We start from the raw sequence: 19,670 nt of genomic DNA on the forward strand, positions 1-19,670 counted from the left end.
TTGGTTCGCTCGCCGCGGCGCCGCCCTCCGGTGTTGTCAACATGGTCAACAACCGAGAGGAATAAGGAGATGACTATACACGGTGAGGCCAGCAGCGCACGCAGTAATTTTGTTTTTTCGAGCCGGAGAAGGGTATCAACTGGGTTGTGCTGGAGATGTGGCCCGTCTAGCCCAGACTTTTATTTCATATGTTTAGTAGATGACCAGCCCAGTTTGTTTTTGTCCTTTCTGAAAATGGCTAGCCAGCTATTTTGTTTTTTGCAGAATAACCAACATAGGCCTACTTGCTTTTCTATGCCCTGCTGGGCCGGAAATCTTTCAAGATGAGGAGGGATGCATTTTGCCCAGAAAATGGGCTATAGGTAATAAGAAATGGGCTATAAGTAATAATAAATGGGCTGTAAAATGAAAAAATACAGCAAACAGGCAATTAGTTCCAAAATACTTTTTTCTTTCGAATTTTGATATTTTAAATTTCATTGTTTTTGTGTGGGTAAAATTTCATTGAATTTAAATTAAGGTATATTTAGTTCTCAAATTAATTTGAATCTGGCTAGAAATTTCGGGTTGTATGCTGTTTGGGACAGATTTGGAGGCTGACTTGTGGGTCTACTAGGTTGACGGGTATGAAAGGCTTTGTCAACTTAGTCCACAAATGATTCTAACAGCAGTGACCGTTGGATGTTAATCCAACGGCCGTGATGCTTCTTCAATATTTGATCTTCTTGCTCCAGCCGCCCAAACCAGCACCGGTGGGACTGCCTGCTCCTGCCTCCCGTGGCCGGCCGTGCTGCCGCACAGGCCGCACTACCCCGCCCTACTCCATTGCTGGCCAGGCCATTCCTCTACTCACCCACACATCTTGTTATTTTCCGGCGACGGCAGCCGGACCAGCAAACCCTCGTACTCCCCACCGTGTGGGAAACCACTGTCGAGTCTTCCTCGTCTCCGTGTCGTTCCCTTCCTAGGCCTCGCTGTCGTCCACCGCCATGGTGCTCTCGGCGCGGCCTGGTCAACGTGGTCAACGGACGACATCCATCGGACGTGGACGGTACGTGGAGAGGCTGATAGCTTGGTCCACGACCGCACACAAGGAAATGCCTCCTTATTACGCGCAAAATAATGATTCCTCCACCTGACATCTGGGACCCACCGGAAGGGCCTCTATATTTCGTGAAAAAAATGTTCTCCACGGTGACAGGTCGGACACACCAGCTATATCTTTGCATGCAAGGAAGTGCCTCCTTATTACGCACAAAAAATGAATACTCCCCCTGCTAGCTGGGACCCAGCATAGTGGGAGGCTAACTTGTGGGCCTACTAAGTTGATGGGGACGGAGGAATTTTTCAACTTAGTCAATATGAATGATTCTAGCTCCAGTGACCGTACGATGTTCATCCAACGGCCGTAGTGCTTCTTCAACCTCTGGTCTTCTTGCTCGAGCCACCAGCACCGGTCGTGCCGCATGCTCCTGCCTGTCGTGGCCGGTTGTGATGCCGCTGAGGCCTCACCTCCCCCTACTACTCCCATTGCTGGCCAGGCCATCCCTCTACTCACCCACACCCCCTGTTATTCTGCGGCGATGCTAGCCTCATACCGCAGCCGAACCAGTGAACCCTCGTAATTCTCTCCGCGTGGCCATCCACTGCCGCGTCTTCCCCGGCTCCGCGTCGTCCCCTTCCTAGGCCTCGTCGTCGTCACCGCCTTGGTGCTCTCGGCACGGCATGGTCAATGTGGTCAATGACCGGCTTCCATCAGAAGAGTATTGTACGTGGAGAGGCTGACAACTGGGTCCACGACCGCAGCAAGAAAGTGCCTCCTTATTACGCGGAAAATAATGATTACTCCACCTGACAGCAAGGACCCACTGGACGGTCCATCGTATTTCGTGAAAAAATGTTTCCCCCTGATTGCTGGGACCTACCAGGTACATCTTCGCACGCAAGGAAGTGCATCCATATTACGTGCAAAAAAAATGATTCGCCCCCTGACTGCTGGGACCCACCAGCTACATCTTCGCACGCAAGGAAGTGCCTGACAGTGGGACCCACCTAGTCGAAGCGTACCTAGCATTGTCATTCTGGTCATGAACGTGTACGTACATACTGGTCGATGTAGAGGCACGCACGTGTCATAGTAGAGGCGCGCACGTGTCGTAGTAGAGGCGCTCACATAGCATGTACACGTACGTATAGCGGCCAGGGTGCAAGATAGAAAATATAGCCACATACGTACATACGGGCGGGGTCTCAAACGCCTACTCGCGAATACGTACGGCCAGGGCTCGTGTACATGGCTGGGTCAGAATGGAGAATCTACGGCGTCATCGTATTCATGGGGAGGCAACAGAATACGTCGTGTTCATCAGGAGGCAACGGAACACGTGCTGTTCATCGGGAGCCAACCGGCTTGGACGGAACAGCCAATGGAAACGAGGCCTAGAGTACCGCAGAATGGAGGAAACGACCTTGTGTTTGACTAGCCACGGTAGAAACGGGATCCTGTTCATCGGGAGGGGTCTGGCGTATCACAAAACGGAGGAAACAGACTTCTGTTGGACCTCCTACGGTCGAAACAGGGTCTTGTTGATCGGGAGGGGTGTGGTGTACTGCAAAACGGATGAAACGGACTTGTGTTGGAGCGCTACGGTCGAAACGGGGGTCATGTTCATTGGGAGGGGTGTGGCGTACCGCAAAACGGGACTCCACGGGATACTGTTCATCTCCACCGTGGACCTCCTCTAGCCTTCACGGGCTACTGTTCATCCACCGTCGACCTGCTCCAGCCTCCACCTGCGACTGTTCATCCACGGGCTCCTGTTCATCCAGGCTCCACCGCGCGCTCCTCCATCAGCTACTGTTCAACCAACCCTCTCCACGGGGTCCTGTTCAACCACCCCTCCACGGGCTACTGTTCATCCAGCCCTCCTCCAGCTACTGTTCAACTAGCTCTCCACCGGCTACTGTTCAACCTTACCTCCACGGGGTCTTGTTCATCCATCCCTCCATGTGGTCCTGTTCATCCACGCCCAACCGGCTCGATCGATCGGGGTCCTGTTCATCCAGCGGCAACACCACGGGGTCCTGTTCATCCAACCCCCCCACCGGGAACTGTTCATCCAACACCCCAACAACGCTCACTGTTCATCAAGGGAAGGAGGCAGCAGGTTCGATCGACTTCAATTACCAGTAGTAGCAAACGAAGGAATCGCTCGATCGGGTTCAGTAACGCGTAGCCTGTAGATCAATCGCTTGGGTTCAGTAGGCGAACGCCTCGCTCAGGTTCAGTTAGAGCCCAACGCATCGCACCCACGCGTGTACGTGCACGAGAGAAACGTGCATCGCTCGGCTCCCGACCACCCACCGTAACCGGGAACTCCCCGATATTTTCCTTGTCCTCGCTTCTACGACGGTTTTTCTATCATGCACTGGCCAAAGAATGTCATGCAGTCGCGTCTCCGGCCCGCCCAGGACGAAAAGCCCATTTTATGTCATGATTTTTTGTCATAGAAGTAGGAGCCCACCACATCTATGATGATACCGGGTTTTGTCACAGTTATCGTCATAGAAGTGTCATAAGTATGACAGAAAAAAATTCCGTTCGGCCCAAAATGTCATGGATGTGTCTTTTATTATAGTGTAAAACATTGTCTCTCTGTTCCTATTACCATCTGTCCGAGATCCATAGCTCGGGACCCCCCTGTCCCAAGGTCTGTCGGTTTTGACACCGGCAAGTAGATAACATTCTTTAGCTTAGACTATAGCTGTTATCAATAATATTGCTAAATTCATGTCTAAGGCATCCGCCACTAGACTTTCCCCTATCGCCCACAAACTCATTATTAAAACACAAACAACCTTCATCAATGGTAGGTATATTTTAGATGGTATCCTGATCCTGCATGAGCTGCTACATGACCTTCATGCTAGCGGGTGGGAGGTGGTGGTGCTCAGATTGGATTTTGAGAAAGCATATGGTTTTCGCTGGTCCATCCTTAGGGATGTTCTTATGTCTAGAGGCTTTGTTCCCTCTTATGCTCACCTCCTGATGTAGTTGGTTTGCGGTGCACATACCACCATCTCTATCAATGGGGTTGTCAGTCCCTTCATTAAAAATGGTCCTGGTCTTAGGCAGGGCGACCCCATCTCACTAATCCTCTTTAACTTTCTTCTGGCGCCTTGACCAAGATGCTCTTCAGCGTAGCTGATGCTGGACATATCTCCAGCGTTGCTACTAACCTTTTCCCTACCACTGTCACACATTATCAGTATGCTGATAACACGATTATCTCGGTTGGCAAAAATGATCTCGAGCTTGCCAACCTCAAATTCATCCTCTTGTGTCTCAAATCATTTTTGGCCTCAAATTAACCTTAGTAAGAGCGAAGCGTTTGTGTTGGGATGCCCTCACCAAGAGAAGATTTGAATATTTGACCTTCAGAACTACAAGCTTGGTTCATTTCCTACTACTTCCTAGGGGTTCCTTTTTCTCCGTTAAAACTTTTGGCAGCCAAATTTTGACTAATAATGGACCAGCGAACTGCGTTTGGATCCAAATTCTGAAATCTAAATATTTTCGGGACCCATCATCATTTTATTCTAATGCTTGCAATGGCTCGCAATTTTGGAAATCTATAGTCAGGTGCGACATGAATTTTGTGGCCTCCTTAAGTTTGTGGTTTGCTTCGACACGTCGACTCGTTTTTGGCTAGATTTGTGGCATGGGGAGGGCCCCCACTGCCACCTTTTCCTACTCTCTTTTCTTATATTTCTAACTAGTTGTCTCCATTTCGGAGCTAGCTACAAATAATCGAGAGTCGGGGTTGCGCCGGGTTCTGTCCCCTAAGAGTTGGCCAACTAGCAGGAGTTGACTGCCCCTTTGTCGGTGCTCTTGGAGACTCTGAATAAACTCGTTTGACCTCATTCCCACTCGGGCAAGTTCTTTGTTAAATCCCTTTGTCAGCCAAGAGGCTACTTCCTCTGCAAGATCACGCTTTAGTCTGTAGGCAGTGGGTTGGGCTTGGCTGGACAGTTGAGCGTGACGTGGAGTGCTGGAGCACCCGTTCAGGGTGGAACGTTGGGTATACCCTGATGAATGATTCAAGGAAATATGGCGAGCACGGATTCTCCTTAAGATCGAAATCTTTCTTTGGTGGGCCATCGATCAAATTATTAAGAGAAATATCACGACAACTGTTGGCTGATCTCTTTGTGAAGATTCTGAAAACACTCAACACGTCTTGTTTAATTGTGACTTAGCCTTCTTGGGCTGGAGCTGGGTTCAATCATGGTTGAACACCAACTGGAACCCGACTTGTGTTGTTGAGCTTTTAGCAATATCTTTCGAATCATTCGGGCTAGTTTATTCGTGCTTACTGGATGGCAGTTGCAACCTTTGCTTGGTGCTTTTGCATGACTAGGAACAAGTTTACTATTAAACATGGTCGATTCTCTCTTTGAAATGGTTGCCTTATTACATCAGTGGAAGCCTCTCTACAGTCGTGAATGATTATGTCATCGCTTCAATAATTGCCAAGATCTCGTCTGCCATCGCCTTGCGTCCTGCTCGTTCAATGCTGACGCCCCGCGGAGCGTAATATCATTTGGTAGCTTTCAGACTCCATGTTTCTGTTGGCCTGTGTGCCTGTGTGCCTGTCTTGCCATCTAAATTGGTTGTACTTGGCTTAAGTCCGTAAAACTCTATGTCACTGTCATTTGTTGGATGACTTAGTTAGTTTGGCTTTATTTATCCGCGTATTTTATAACAGATCCATTATGTACTGCTTTAGGAAAGCCAGTGAGGTAGCGGTCGGCTATGCTGAAATGTTTGGTTCTGCGCAAGGCTAGTTCCCTATTAAATATTTGAGAATTTCGGTTCATTATCGGTGTCTCACAAACACGGAGTGGAAACATGTAGAGGAACACTTAGAGAAACGGTTGAGCAGTTGGCAAGGCAAGTTACTCTCCATTGGAGGATGACATGTCTTGATAAATTTTGTCCTCACAAATATGGTTCTCTATATGCTTTCCTTTGTCCAACTCCCTAAAGGAGTCTTTCAAAGGTCGGATTATTTCGTAGCCAGATTCTTTTGGTCCTTCACAATCGACTCTATGTACCAGGCATTCATGCAGTCAGAGCTCCCATTGGATAATAACATGAAGATATGAAAGCCCAATATTTCACTAAAAGTTAAAATTTTCATGTGGTGTCGTCGAAGGGGAGTTATGCTAACGAAAGACAACCTCGCCTGTCGCAACTGGCAAGGAAGCAAAATGTGTAGTTTTTGTACTCACGACGAGATAATCAAACACCTCTTTTTCGAGTGCAAGTTTGCGTGTTTTACATGACCAATCATCCAAATAACGTCCAATTTGTATCCGCCCACAAGTATTGCCAACATTTTTGGTCATTGGTTGGACGTTATTTCAAATAGGTTCAGCACGCTAATAAGGATGGGATCGTGTGCCTTGTTACGGTCGTTGTGGCGATGTAGAGATAATCTGATTTATAATGGCAAAAACTCTGCTCCTTTGCAGATAATTTTTCGCTGTACACACTGCCTTCGTACGTGATGTATACTACATCGAACGGAGTACCAACCATTATTTAAGGTGGTGTGTATGCGGCTGAAACAGGTGTTCAGGAAGGTTTTCACCCAACATGGATGGCGGCATAATTTCCGGATCGGTCCATCGCCTCCTTAGACATACGCGTAGTGTTGGTCTTATACGACTTTATTGGTGCCAATATATTGGTTTTTTCTTTCTTGTGTCAGACCGTTCGTGATTAGTTGTGTGCATTTTAGTCATGCAGAGGCCGGACATTACCCATTACCCATTGATGCTACATTTTAAATTAATAAAAGCGTTTTTTATAAAAAAAATCCATTATGTACGCAACACCGTTCGACACCACCATTAGCATACGCATGAAGCGCTCCCCATGCGAAAGAAGCACACGTCACAGATTGTAATTGGCTCTCACATCTTGGCAGGGCTCTGATGTTGGCAAATCGGGCTTATGACATTCTTTACAGTGTGCCTTCTCGTTTGCCTATTGCAGTACTATTTTCAGTAAAACGGAAGGAGCTATCGAATTCGAACGGGACGTGTGGTCCAGGTGATAGGCTGGAAAAAATGGGTGTGAATCAGTAGATGCTTGTGCTTTACTGCAGGGAAACATGGATGGAAGCTTCAACGCCAAGGAAGGGACAAATCCCTGGCCCTGGCCCTGGCCCTGGGGGACAAAAGAAACGATACTCTCTACTACCTACAGTTTCCGGAGAAATAGAGGTAATAGCACCCCAGGTACCCTAACTTGCACCCAATGTGATGATCTAGTCCCAAACTTGCAAAACTAGACCAACTCATACCCCAACTTGCAACCAATGTGATGTTTTAGTCCCAGGCCAATCACAGCTCGCCAATTGGCTGCCAAGTGGCCGGGCCGGTCAGCGCCTGTAGTTTTGCACAAACCCCCCTGCCGTTTCACTCATTCAACCCGCAGTACCCCCCACCTGAATTAAATCTGTCGGATTCCAGTTGACGTCCGTTCGAGAGGGTTCACTTGGTCGCTGTCGGGGCGACAGAGCTCACGGGCTGGCGGGGCGATGGTGACGTCAGCGTCCCAGGCGTCGTTGCCGCCGGCGAACGGCGGCGTGGAGGCACCGGCATCTGCTCATCTCGTCCGGCCGTTCAGAGCATTCCCTCCTGATTACTGTGAGCTCGACGCCCCGTCTCTCTGTTTTCTTTTCCTCCCTCTCCTCTCCTCTGCTTTACTCCTCTGAGCTCTGAGCTCGTCGCCCCGCCGTTTGCAGCTCGAATCTCGTACATTTGTGCTCGAATCGGGGTCGTCTAGTGGTGTGATTTGAGTAGGGTCATGTATTGCGAAGTGAAGCTAGGGTTTTAGCCGATGAATTTAGGTTTGGGTTTGAGTAGGGTCATGTATTGCGAAGTGAAGCTAGGGTTTCAGCCGATGAATTTAGGTTTGGGTTCGACACGATAGCTAGGGTTTATGGCGGACAAGTTAGATGTTAATGCCTTATCTTGCTGTTGTAGCCTGTATTCTGCTCGTCTGGTGAACAACTGTAGTTAACTAAATCCTTTACACTGGAACTTGATCATGGTTCAGTTAATCTTTTACTGTTGTTCAAGTATGTTATGCAATTGACTAATTTATTCAGTTAACTGAATATTCAGTTAACTGACTATTTGTTTATGAACTGATGCATCTTTGTATTGAAAACATTGTGTGATGCAGCAAATGGAGAAAAGGTGGACAGTCCATTTTTTACACTGGAACTTGAGCATGGTGGAATTTTCTGTGGCCTAATCACAAACCTGGAGTACTGGAGCCCTTCTGTTGAGGTGTTAGACTTTGTTGACTCTGGCACTTTATGTTATGCATTCCTTGAACAACACTTGGCTTGGTTGGGATATCCTGTGAGTGAGCACATCATCTACTTCAGCAAACCAAATAAACCAATCTCAGATGGGTTGATCAGAATTAGCAGTGATGAGGATGTGCAGCATATGATCAGAGCCAGTGCTGATCATAAGGTGCTTGTAGTGCAGGTTGACCATACAGATTTCATCAGCAACTTTAGGTCTGACTTGGTGTGCACAAGTTTTGAAGCAGCAAGTGCATCCCCTTCCCATAGCCTAGTTTCAGTCTTTGTAGAAGATCCTTTGTCAGAGATTGCAGCAAATGGAACAGACCCAGAGAATTTGCTTATTGAGGGTGCTGAGCAGAACATGCTAACTGAAGATCCCTTGTTAGATATTGCACCAATTGGAACAGACCCACAGAGTTTGCTTACGGAGGGTGCTGAGCAGAACATGCTAACTGAAGATGGAGAAACAGTTATTGAAGATGTAGTTGTATTAGATTCTGATTTCAGTGATAGTGACTATGACATAGATGATGGTGATGATGATCTGTATGATGACAACATTGACTTTGATGTTGATGAAGAAGCAGATCAGGATGAGGATGATGTGGAGCCTGAATATTTCCTTGAGGATGAAGATCTCAACCTATCAACTGAAGAAGCAGATGAACTTAGGTACAAGTTTAAAGCTTTCAATGCAAAGGTGGACATGATTTGCCCTGTGTTTAAAGTAGGGATGGTATTTGCTGATGTGGTTGAGTTAAGTCATGCACTGACTGCATATTCAGTTAGAAACAGAGTGCAGATCAAGAAGTTAAAGAATGACAAGAGGAGACTTGAAGCAGTTTGTGAAGATGGTTGCCCATGGTATCTGTATGCTGGCAATGACAACAGGACAGGGGGGTTTGTCATCAAGACTTACTATGGAGAACATATATGTCAGAAGAAATGGAAGATAAGGTCACTGACAGCAAAATTCCTGTGCAAGTATTTCATAAATGAGTTCAGAGATGACCAGAAGATGTCACTAGGTACATTTTCAAGAAAGATCACCAATGAATTTCATGTCACCCCTAACAGATGGAAGCTAGCTAGGGCAAGAACTGCAGCACTTAAGGAGATCCATGGTGATGAAGAAGAGCAGTTCAGTAGGCTTAGGGACTATGGTCATGAATTGAGGAATACCAACCCTGGGTCTACATTTCTTCTGTCAACTGAGGTTGTTAGAGACATAGATTTCCCACAGGGCAGGAAATGTCTGAAAACTCTATATTGGTCTTATGATGCATGCAAAAGGGGTTGGCTCAAGGGATGCAGGCCTATTATTTTCATTGATGGTTGTCACATGAAAAATAGGTTTAAAGGAGTGTTGCTTAGTGCAGTGGGTATTGATCCAAATGACTGCATTTTCCCCATTGCAATGGGTTGGGTAGAAATAGAGTGCACCAGTTCTTGGGAGTGGTTTCTCACTACATTGAGAGATGACCTTAACATCACAAATACTGCTCCTTTCACTATTATGAGTGACAAGCAGAAAGGTTTGATCAATGCTGTGCAAAAAATCTGGCCAGATGCTGAGCATAGGTTTTGTGTTAGGCATATTTATCAGAATTTCAATGAGAAGCACAAAGGAGAGCAACTGAAGCAAGATCTGTGGGCCATTGCAAGAGCACCAAACAGGGTTAAGTGGAGCCAAAACTGTGAGAAAATGGATTCCCACAGTGCAGCTGCCTTCCATTGGACTGAGAGACTAGATCCAAAGACATGGTGTAAATCATTTTTTAGTGTTTTTCCCAAGTGTGATATTCTGCTGAACAATAACTCTGAAGTATTTAACAGCTATATTCTGGAGGGCAGAGAGATGCCAGTACTCTCCATGCTGGAATACATTTTTTACAAGATAATGCAAAGGCTAGTGAGTAAACAGAGGGAGGCCATAGAGAAGTGGGCAGGGCAGAGAATATGCCCAAAGATCATGAAGAAACTAGACAAGAACACTGAGTTTGCTGCTAATTGCCATGTCTCTGAAGCTGGCCAACAATTGTTCAGAGTTCAGTCTGGTAACTCTAGCTATACAGTTGACTTGTGCTTGCACACTTGTGACTGCAGGAGATGGCAGCTCTCTGGAGTACCATGTGGCCATAGTATAGCATGTTGCAGGGAGGAGAGAATTGACCCAGTGACAATGGTTCATGAATGCTATAGTGTGGAGAATTATCTTAAAGCATATGGATACACTTTGGTTCCACTTAGAGATCCAAAGCATTGGGAGAAACAGAATGGAGACAAGGTATATCCACCAGTTTTCACTGAACAGTTGGGAAGGCCAAAGAAAAACAGAAAGAAAACACCAGAAGAGAAGAGAAGCAGGAATGGTGTTAGATATTTGAACAAAAAAGGTGTGACAATGCACTGCTCAATTTGTGGCAGAGCTGACCACAACAGGAAAGGGCACTACAGGTGGCAGGAAGCACTAGTTGCAGAAGGAGTAGAGCTTGTTGATGATAACTATGATGATCCATCATTTCTTCAGGTATGCTTCTGCTGCATCTCATTTTGCACAGTTGGCTGTAATGCATGAACTCTCTAAAATGAGCTTATCTGAACATTTTTCTTTGCAGAACATCTTTCCAAACAGGCCAGATCCTAGGCTGGATCCTACTGAGTCACCAACTAGCATGGTTTTCAACATGGCCAGCAGGGAAAGAGTAAGAAGACCTCCTCAAAGGGTCCATGGCCCATTGCCTGAGCTCTCTTCATTTGTTGCTGCTGCTGGGGCTGAAATACCACAACCCAGGGTGACTACAGAAATGAATGTTGCTAGGCAGACAAGGGCAAGAACTGAAGCTGACATTGCAAGAGGAAAGAAAAGGAGAGGCAGAGGAGAGGTACATCCAAATGCAAGAAGAGGAAGGGGAGCAAGTGCAGTCTCAGCTCCAGGAAGAGGTGCTAGTGCAGATGCAGGGTCAAGAGAGGGAGCAAGTGCGGGTGTTGGGAGAGGGAGAGGAGCAAATCCAGGTGCTAGCAGAGGGAGAGGAGCAAATGCAGGTGCTGGGAGAGGGAGAGGAGCTAATCCAGGTGCTGGCAGAGGGAGAGGAGCAAATGCAGGTGCTGGCAGAGGGAGAGGAGGCCAAGCAGGTGAGAGGGCATGGTGGATAATGTTTGGAGATGACATTGCCAGTCATATTCCTGACCTAAATGCTCCTCCTGATGATTTTCCTGCTGCCTGATGTAGTGGCAGTTGTCAACCACCATTTTTTGACAAGGCCTATACTTATGTAACTCATAAACTGGCCTTATTTTGTTATGTCAAACTGTGGCATACATTCCCTCTTTTTTGAAGGCAAATTGTGGCATATATTGCCTAATTTCTGGATGGCAAACCATGGCATACAGTGCCCTTTTTGTAATTAAATATTATAATTAGGAGTTAACTGAATGTTGCCACATGTCTGAATTTCACTGAATGTTGCCACATGTCTGAATTTTGCTGTTCACTGAATTTAACTGAATTCTGTGGTGTTAACTGAAGTGAATTTTGCTGCTATTGACTGGAAAAAAAACCAATATACTGAATTTAACTGAATTCTGTGGTGTTAACTGAAGTGAATTTTGCTGCTGTTAAGTGAGTACTGTAGTCAATAGTGCTGTTGTTTATAAAAAAAATGTTTGTCCTGGGTATCGAACCCAGGACCTGTGAATAGCAAACCTAACTGCATTGCCAGTGTGATAGTAGTAGTGATTTGTTCAGATGGTAGCACGCACTGTAGTTAAGCAGACCCACCGTTCCACTAGTTCGTTCGCTCCGCCGATTCGGTTTCCTAGTGCTTTAAAGCCAACCAACTCAACTCCACTAGCTCAATTCCACGCCACTCCACCTAGCTCCCAGTCCACCCACGTCGCAGCTCGCTCCTCGGTGCCCCCGCCACCCCCCGCTCCTCGGTGCCCCCGCCACCCCCCGCTCCACCAAGAAAACCCTCGTCGCCGAGCTCCACGCCGCCGCCGGCGCCATGGACAAGACCCCCGCATGGCAGAGGGTCATCGAGGATCTGGCCGGCGACGACGATGCGCTCCGCGCGGACCTGAAGGAGATAGCTCGCTGGTTCCCCTCCGGCCAGATGCTCCTCCACCACGCGCTAGGCCTGGTAAAGGTCATGACTGACGACGAGAAGTGGCGCGCCATGCCCGCACCTGGCGTAGCTCTGGTCCTGGTCTTGCGCTTCGCAATGGCGGAGACGCGGTCGGACGATCCGAGGCAGCGCGCGCGGTGGTGGATGTACCGCTCCGCCACCACACCGTCGCCGCACCCGGATCCGTTCCGCATTGCCTCCAGGATGCAGCGCCTCGACGATGTCGTCCTCGCCGTCCCCGCGCCGGTGAACACCACCTACTCCGACGATGAATCCTTCTCCGACGACACCGACTCTGACTCTGCCGAGGAGGAGATTGAGGTAGTGCTGCTATCTGACGACGAGCCGGACGACGTCGTCATGCTGGCTCCCGTCGTCGCCGGCAACGAGGGCGACAGGCACCGCCCCATTGACGTGGACCTGCTGCCAGAGATGCCTGACTTTGTCAAGAAGGAGGTGCTGGAGGACGTGCTGACGGAGGTGGTGGACGGGCAAGCACGGGATGCCTCCAAGAAGAGGAAGAAGCCGACAAAGATTCCACTTGCAGGGGAGGTGCGCCGGTCCCAGCGTCTGAAGGAGCTCCAGAAATGAAGAACTGAAGACTGCAGAATGTAGTTAGGTATGCTGAGTAGCATATAAGTTAGCATATCAGTTAGTAGTTAGGTGTGCTTCGTATATTGGTAGCACATAAGTTATTTGTAGTTTCGAATGGGCTGGTTTGAACTACTTTTGGGTTGAACTTATGCTGCAACTGTTGCCATCTAATTATGTTGTTGTTGCTGTTGGTAGTTGTATATGCTGCTAAGAAATCTTGCTGTTAAAATGAGTTTACTAAAAGAAATTCAGTTAAGCAAACTGATACAAATACAAATTCAGTTAGAATGAGTTTACTGAAAGAAATTAGCTAAATTAAGTTAAACTTACTGAATACCAATTCAGTCGTAGTTACTGAATACAAATTAGCTAAATTTACCAATTAACTAATATTAGCCACTAACTAAATTGGCTTGTTATTATTTTCGTGCCTAAAATTAGCACACAACAATGGGCTACCTCTGCCCACCTACCATATTTACCTCTGCCTACCTACCACCCACCCCTCTTAATTCTATATAAAGCACACCAAATGGCACAAACACCAGTCAAAGCCAAATCTCTCACTTCTCCCCCCAGCCGCAAGAGAGAACCCAATGGATCCTGGAGAGGTAGTAGATGCAGAAGAGGTACCCAGTGGAGCTAGGTGTAGAGAGGCAAGAAGGTTGCAAAGAAGGCAGCTGGCAGAGAGGATCCTTGCAGCACGCAACCGCAAGGATGTACAACAGTTCCTGGAGGCATTCCCACCTGGATCAAACCCCACTGATGATGATATCATCTACTGGGCAAGGAGGAGGGCTAATCTCCATCCTTTTCAGTGCACTAGGCTGAGGTGGAGTAGGATCCTCTACCCAGATGAATGAGCTCTTAAACACCCCATTGCTCCTAGCTCTTCTATCTAAGTATGAATGCACTGCATGTCAATGCAAGTCTATCTATGTATGAGTGAGTGTTTTATCTATGTTTGTGACTGAGTGTGGTTTATCTATGTATGAGTCAGAGTTTTATCTATATATGAGTCAGTGTTCTATCTATGTATGAGTCAGTTAACTCTTAGTGCAATGTACTAAATCTATACTACTTATTCTCTGTTAGTTCCAATTCTGGACATTTTTACTAGAGTTTGCATGTAACTGAATCTTCACTGAACTGGTCATTCAGTAAGTCACACAAATTCAGTTAACTAAAAGCAAATTCAGTTAACTAAAAGCAAATTCAGTTTACTAAAAGCAAATGAAATACAACTTGCAAATTCACTTAACTTGGGGCAGTCATACAAATTCACTTAACTAAAAGCGAATTCAGTCTAATACAACTTGCAACAACATAACCTGTGTACTCATACAAATTCAGTCTAATACAACTTGCACCAACAATGAATTACTCAGATTCATCTAAGATCTCCTTCACCCTCCTTATCTTGCTCTTGGTCTCCTCCTTGTGCCTGAATAGATCACCAATCATGTACTCTAGTTTCTTCTTCTCCTTCTTCAGCTCATCCCTCTGTGACACCACTTTGTCCAACTCTTCCTTCATGCTCTCCATCTGTTGCTTCATCTCATCCCTCTCTTTCTCTGCCTTAGCCCTCACAACCTGATGAATGCTAGTGGTAGATTTATCAGCCATCTTCTTCTTCTGAAGCTCTTCCTTTAGGTCAGAAAGAGCAAGTCTTGCATTGCCCAATTCAGTAACTGCCTGCTCCTTGTCACCCACCATCTTAGCAAAATCTAGTTTAAAAAACCATAGATCATTTGCCATCTTTTCCTTCTCTTTCACAACCCTAAAATTTTCTTCAGCAAGAACTACACTTTCCCTGAGCCTCAGCTTTACCTCATCATCATACATGGCCCAAACCCTGGCTAAACTCATCTTCAGAGTGTCTGGCCATGCAGGGTCAATCCACTCCACAAACTTGCATTTAGGTATTTCCTAACAAATAAGATAGAATTCAGTTAGTTCATTTGATTTGGATTCAGTTAAATTCAGTCATTCATTTGAATTCAGTTAATTTCAGTTAAGTTCAGCTATTTCATTCTAATTCAGTTAAGTTCTGTTATTTCATTTAAATTCTGTTATTTCATTTCAATTAAGTTAAGTTAAGTTAAGTTCTGTTAGTTCATTTGAAATTCACTTAAGTTCACTAACAAGATGCTGTTAACTAGAGGATTAATTTAAGTTCACAAACTAGATGCTCTTAACTGAAAATGCACTCCTCCACATTTACATGGCACACTATTATACAGATCAAATGAACTCCTCCACATTTACATGACACATTGCAAGTTTGGTAGATCTACTTACCTTTTGAGCACAAGCAAGATACCTCCTTCCACTGTCAACTGATTCAAAGCACACAAACTTCTCACACACACACTGGTGTTCACATCTAGCTGCAATATCTGGAGCAAGGCCTGTCCACTCAGAGCAGAAAATGGTGGCAGGAGCAGGAGCCTACATACAACATATTCTTGTCACCAAACATACATTTTTGCTACTCAAGAACATACATTTCTGCTCAATCCCTATCTGCCAGAGACATAGCCAAGAACTAACCTCACTTGTCACAGAGTAGCCGTCGGAGGACGAGCTCGATCCGTCACTCCAAGATACCATGGAGGCGACCTGGACGGCGGCGGTGAGCTGGACGGCGGCGGCGAGCTTGCTGTCGGCGTGGATAAGCTGATGCTGGAGCCGCGGGGGCAAGGGGGCAGATGGGGAACGAGTGGACCAGCAGAGCGGACATGAACTCGATTCCTTCGACTTTAATTCAGGTGGGGGGTACTGCGGGTTGAATGAGTGAAACGGCAGGGGGGTTTGTGCAAAACTACAGGCGCTGACCGGCCCGGCCACTTGGCAGCCAATTGGCGAGCTGTGATTGGCCTGGGACTAAAACATCACATTGGTTGCAAGTTGGGGTATGAGTTGGTCTAGTTTTACAAGTTTGGGACTAGATCATCACATTGAGTGCAAGTTAGGGTACCTGAGGTGCTATTACCTCGGAGAAATACTCTAGTGCTCCATTCCGTGGATGGTCTGGCGCAATCAGTGGGTTGTTTCCCCATGGAGGTAGGCGCGGTATCTGCGTCTTTGCTTCAAATGTTGCTTGCCGTTGAAGCGTGATTCATGTACTACTAGTACTACTGTCCAGCAAGTGAAGAACCGTTTGGGAGAGACACAGCGAGCGATTGGCTGGGCAATAAACAATTGATGCATGCATGCATGCATGCATGTAGTATGCGCTGGAGTAGTGCTGAGTTGGCTACACTACACTGTTTTTGAAACGAAGCTACACTACATTGTTGAGGTCAGGAGACCCATCTTTTACAACAAGTAGTGAACCCACCCTCCCTTTGGTTGGAAAATAAACTGTAGAAGAGGAGCAAAGACTAGTGGAACAACTTCCAGGAAGAAAGAAAGAAAGAAAGAAAAAAAGAAAGAAAAATGAATTTGTTGTGGCTACGACTATCCAAGCAAGCAGCTAGCTAGGTGCACCTGACGTTCCTCCCTGGCCCTCCGTAGTAGAAGTAGTTCCCCCAGACGGCGTTGACGCCGCCCTGGATGTCGTAGCAGTTGGGGTGGTCGGCGGTGACGTGGAAGGTGGTGAGCGGGATGAGGCTGTTGTCCCAGTCCACCACCTCCAGGTTGCGGAAGTAGGAGGAGCGGCCGAAGCCCTCCCCGGGGAAGTGCCCGCTCCCCATCTGCGTGGCCGTGTGCGACCCCTCGGCGCGCGTGTCCACCACCTCGCCACCGAACTGCACCATGCTCGCGTGCGACGCCAGGTGGCTGAACAAGAAGCTAGGCCAGTAACCCACCAGCTCCCCCGACCCGAACTCCAGCCACCAGTTGCCGTGGTTGGGGTCTTTCCAGATCAGGAGGCTGATGTCGAACTGGCCGCCTTTGTAGCCCGAGGTGGGCGAAATGGCCGCCCCCATGGCGATCCGGCTGTTGGTCTGCACGAACCCTGAGCACAGCAAGTTGTAGCACCCCGTCGTCTGGTACGCGTCCGTCTGCATGCCATGCCATGCAAATTCAAACCCTTTTCTTTTCTTTTATTTCACCAGACGATCGATCCATCCATGGATCGAGGAGAAAGGGCTTACCGTCCAGTAAGTGAAGAACCTGGGCGAGTTGTCCCCATACAGCTGCGGGCTCACCTGTCACACAAAACAGCAAGCAGCTGTTAATTATATGTTGTTGTTGTTGTCCCTGCCACCCGAGACAGAGAGCAGAGACCAGAGAGGAATGGATGATGCTCAAATCGCAAACGTACCTGCCATCCGGCCTCGATGGTGTTGAGATCGTTGCCGAAGGTGCCGCCGATAACCCAGATCTGCGACAGGCTGAACTCCGTCGGCGTGCTCACCTTGGGCGCCCACACGTTGATGCTCGCACGCCCGCCGTAGTACTCGTCGCCGGCAACGTACCCCACCGCGTGCTGCATACACACACACACACACACACACCCCATTTCAACAACCATCCATCCATCCGCTGATGAGTTACTAGTGTTACTGTCTTGTTAATGTTCCCCCTGCTGCTCTACTGCAGTTAACTACTACTCCCTCCGTCTTAGGACGTTTCCTGACACCACATTAATGTCAAAAGAAAAGAAAAGAAAAAACATACTCAGATCAATTAATATGCACCTAGCGAGAGCCAAAATGCAGACGAAGAAGCGACACTCGGGTCAATGCTCTCTGCGGATGTTAGCTCGGAGGAGTAAAAGCAACGGCAAACAAATCAAATCCAGTCAAATCCATGAGGTTAAAAGCTGTGCGCTGAATCTATGTCCTCGCAGTGCATGGCATCATGCGACCGCTCTGCTCGATATCACGTTTTTACCCAACTTTTTCGGATACTCTGCTTTTTAAGCATCATTTAGCGCAGGGGCAATTTTTTTTTTTTGAAACGGACAATTTCATTCAGCAACAAAGACAAGATTTATCCTACATACTACAGGCTACAGTAACTTGAATTCAGGTTGTGCTTACAGTGTACTCCCGCCGTAAAGAAATATAAGAGCATTACTTTCTTTACAGAGGGAGTACTAGTACTGTAATGGTATGCTATGACAAGAGTAGACTACGGACCTCGTGGCCGCCGGCGACCGTGTCACGCCGTAATCTGGCCGTGGGCACCCTTCCGAACCTCCTCACGGAGCTGGCGCGGAGGACGTCGGCCTCCGTAATCCTCCTCACCGGGACGGACCCCTCCGGACACGAGACGCCGGACACCGCCCAAAGCTGCACTCCGGCGTCCGCCGTGTCATTGGGGCGGCGGTGGTGTCCACTCGGTCGCACCGGCGGGCCCTACGACAAGACAACCAATCGAACAAGAGCCCAAGACTTGGTTAACTAATCAATCTGCATGCTGGCTTTCCCTTGGCTTTGAAATGGAAATAAATAAATAAAATTAACCATAGCTGCTAACGAGATGGATGCATTACCAGTGGTCTCTGGCCGCGCAGCCTGGGGTGGTCGAACGCCGGCTGCAGGTGCGCCGGCACGCAGTCGATGAGGTCGCCGTCGGGGCTCTGCCATGAACCAACGAGCACCACGGTTAATCTCTCTCGGCCACGACCGAGACCGAATTGCAGCAACACTGGCAGTAGGGCGACCGAGGAGACATGCCTGAATGGTCCGGAGAGACGGCTTGTTGAGCCTTGTGAGGAGCGCCTGGACCCGCCTGTACCTCCTTAGCTCCTCCCCCGGCCGGAACGTCACGTTAGCCGCCGCCGCACAGTTGCCAAGAAGCGCGACATGAAGCAGCAGCAGCAGCAGGACAAGGGCAGCAGCAGTGGGATGTGATGGAGATGGAGATGGAGATGGAGATGGAGAGTAGGGTGCAGCCATCAGTGTGGGATTCTGTGCCTGTGAAGCTTCCTGCACGGCGGCGTCTTGTCGCTGCTACTGATGCTCCTGTGCGAGGAATACATTGGCTGGCTGCTCGGTGCCTGCCGCTTGTTGTTTGGGTGTTGGGACTAGTACTCGCCACAGAACCTGTCCACTCCAGCCAGTACTGGCAGTGGCAGCTCAGCTCAGAGCTAGCGAGCGCGGCCTCGTTCGCACGCAATCAATCCCTTTTCCCAAAGAAGAAGAAGAAGGAGGAGGAGGAGGAGGAGGAGGAGGAGGAGCACTCGTCCTCCCGCTAAGCAAAGATCTCTCCCTCCAAGGCCCCGCGAGATGGAGCTATATATCCATCATCATTCTTATTCATAGGTGCTTATGGTTATGAAGGAGGGCGGGCCGACAAAGCATGGGGCTTTGCAGCATGAGGCAATTGAGTTGAGAGGGGGAATAATAATAATAATACTCCTACTCCTACTCCTACTGTAGTTTACTTTGGGGTGGGGCCGGGCCGGGGTGTGCTTTTGGTAAAGGGAAGGGGAGGCGCCCTGCCCCAAGGGGACTGGAGTGTCGTGCTGCTGTTGCCTTTGGGCTCTCTGCAATGAGTAGCAGCAGCAGGTCTCGAACCAGGTGCGTAAATTTGCAAGGAAAGGAATGCCATGGCATTGCATGCACTCAACGTATGCACCGCAAAGAAACAACTCATGTCA

The 19,670-nt window shown here is 48.0% G+C and overlaps 1 protein-coding gene across 1 annotated transcript; it reads right to left on the reverse strand.

Moving 5' to 3' along the window:
* Nucleotides 1-16,365: 16,365 nt before the first annotated feature.
* LOC123069862 (uncharacterized) lies at nt 16,366-19,321 on the reverse strand. Its single transcript, XM_044492813.1, has 6 exons — nt 18,745-19,321; nt 18,561-18,647; nt 18,205-18,423; nt 17,385-17,549; nt 17,215-17,268; nt 16,366-17,121 (listed from the first exon to the last, which is right to left on the reverse strand). Exons 1-6 carry the CDS (start codon nt 18,964-18,966, stop codon nt 16,597-16,599), a joined length of 1,272 nt encoding a protein of 423 aa, XP_044348748.1. The 5' UTR covers nt 18,967-19,321; the 3' UTR covers nt 16,366-16,596.
* Nucleotides 19,322-19,670: the final 349 nt, after the last annotated feature.

This window comes from Triticum aestivum, chromosome 3B (assembly GCF_018294505.1).
Source record: "Triticum aestivum cultivar Chinese Spring chromosome 3B, IWGSC CS RefSeq v2.1, whole genome shotgun sequence".
In the NCBI taxonomy this organism is placed as follows: Eukaryota; Viridiplantae; Streptophyta; class Magnoliopsida; order Poales; family Poaceae; genus Triticum; species Triticum aestivum.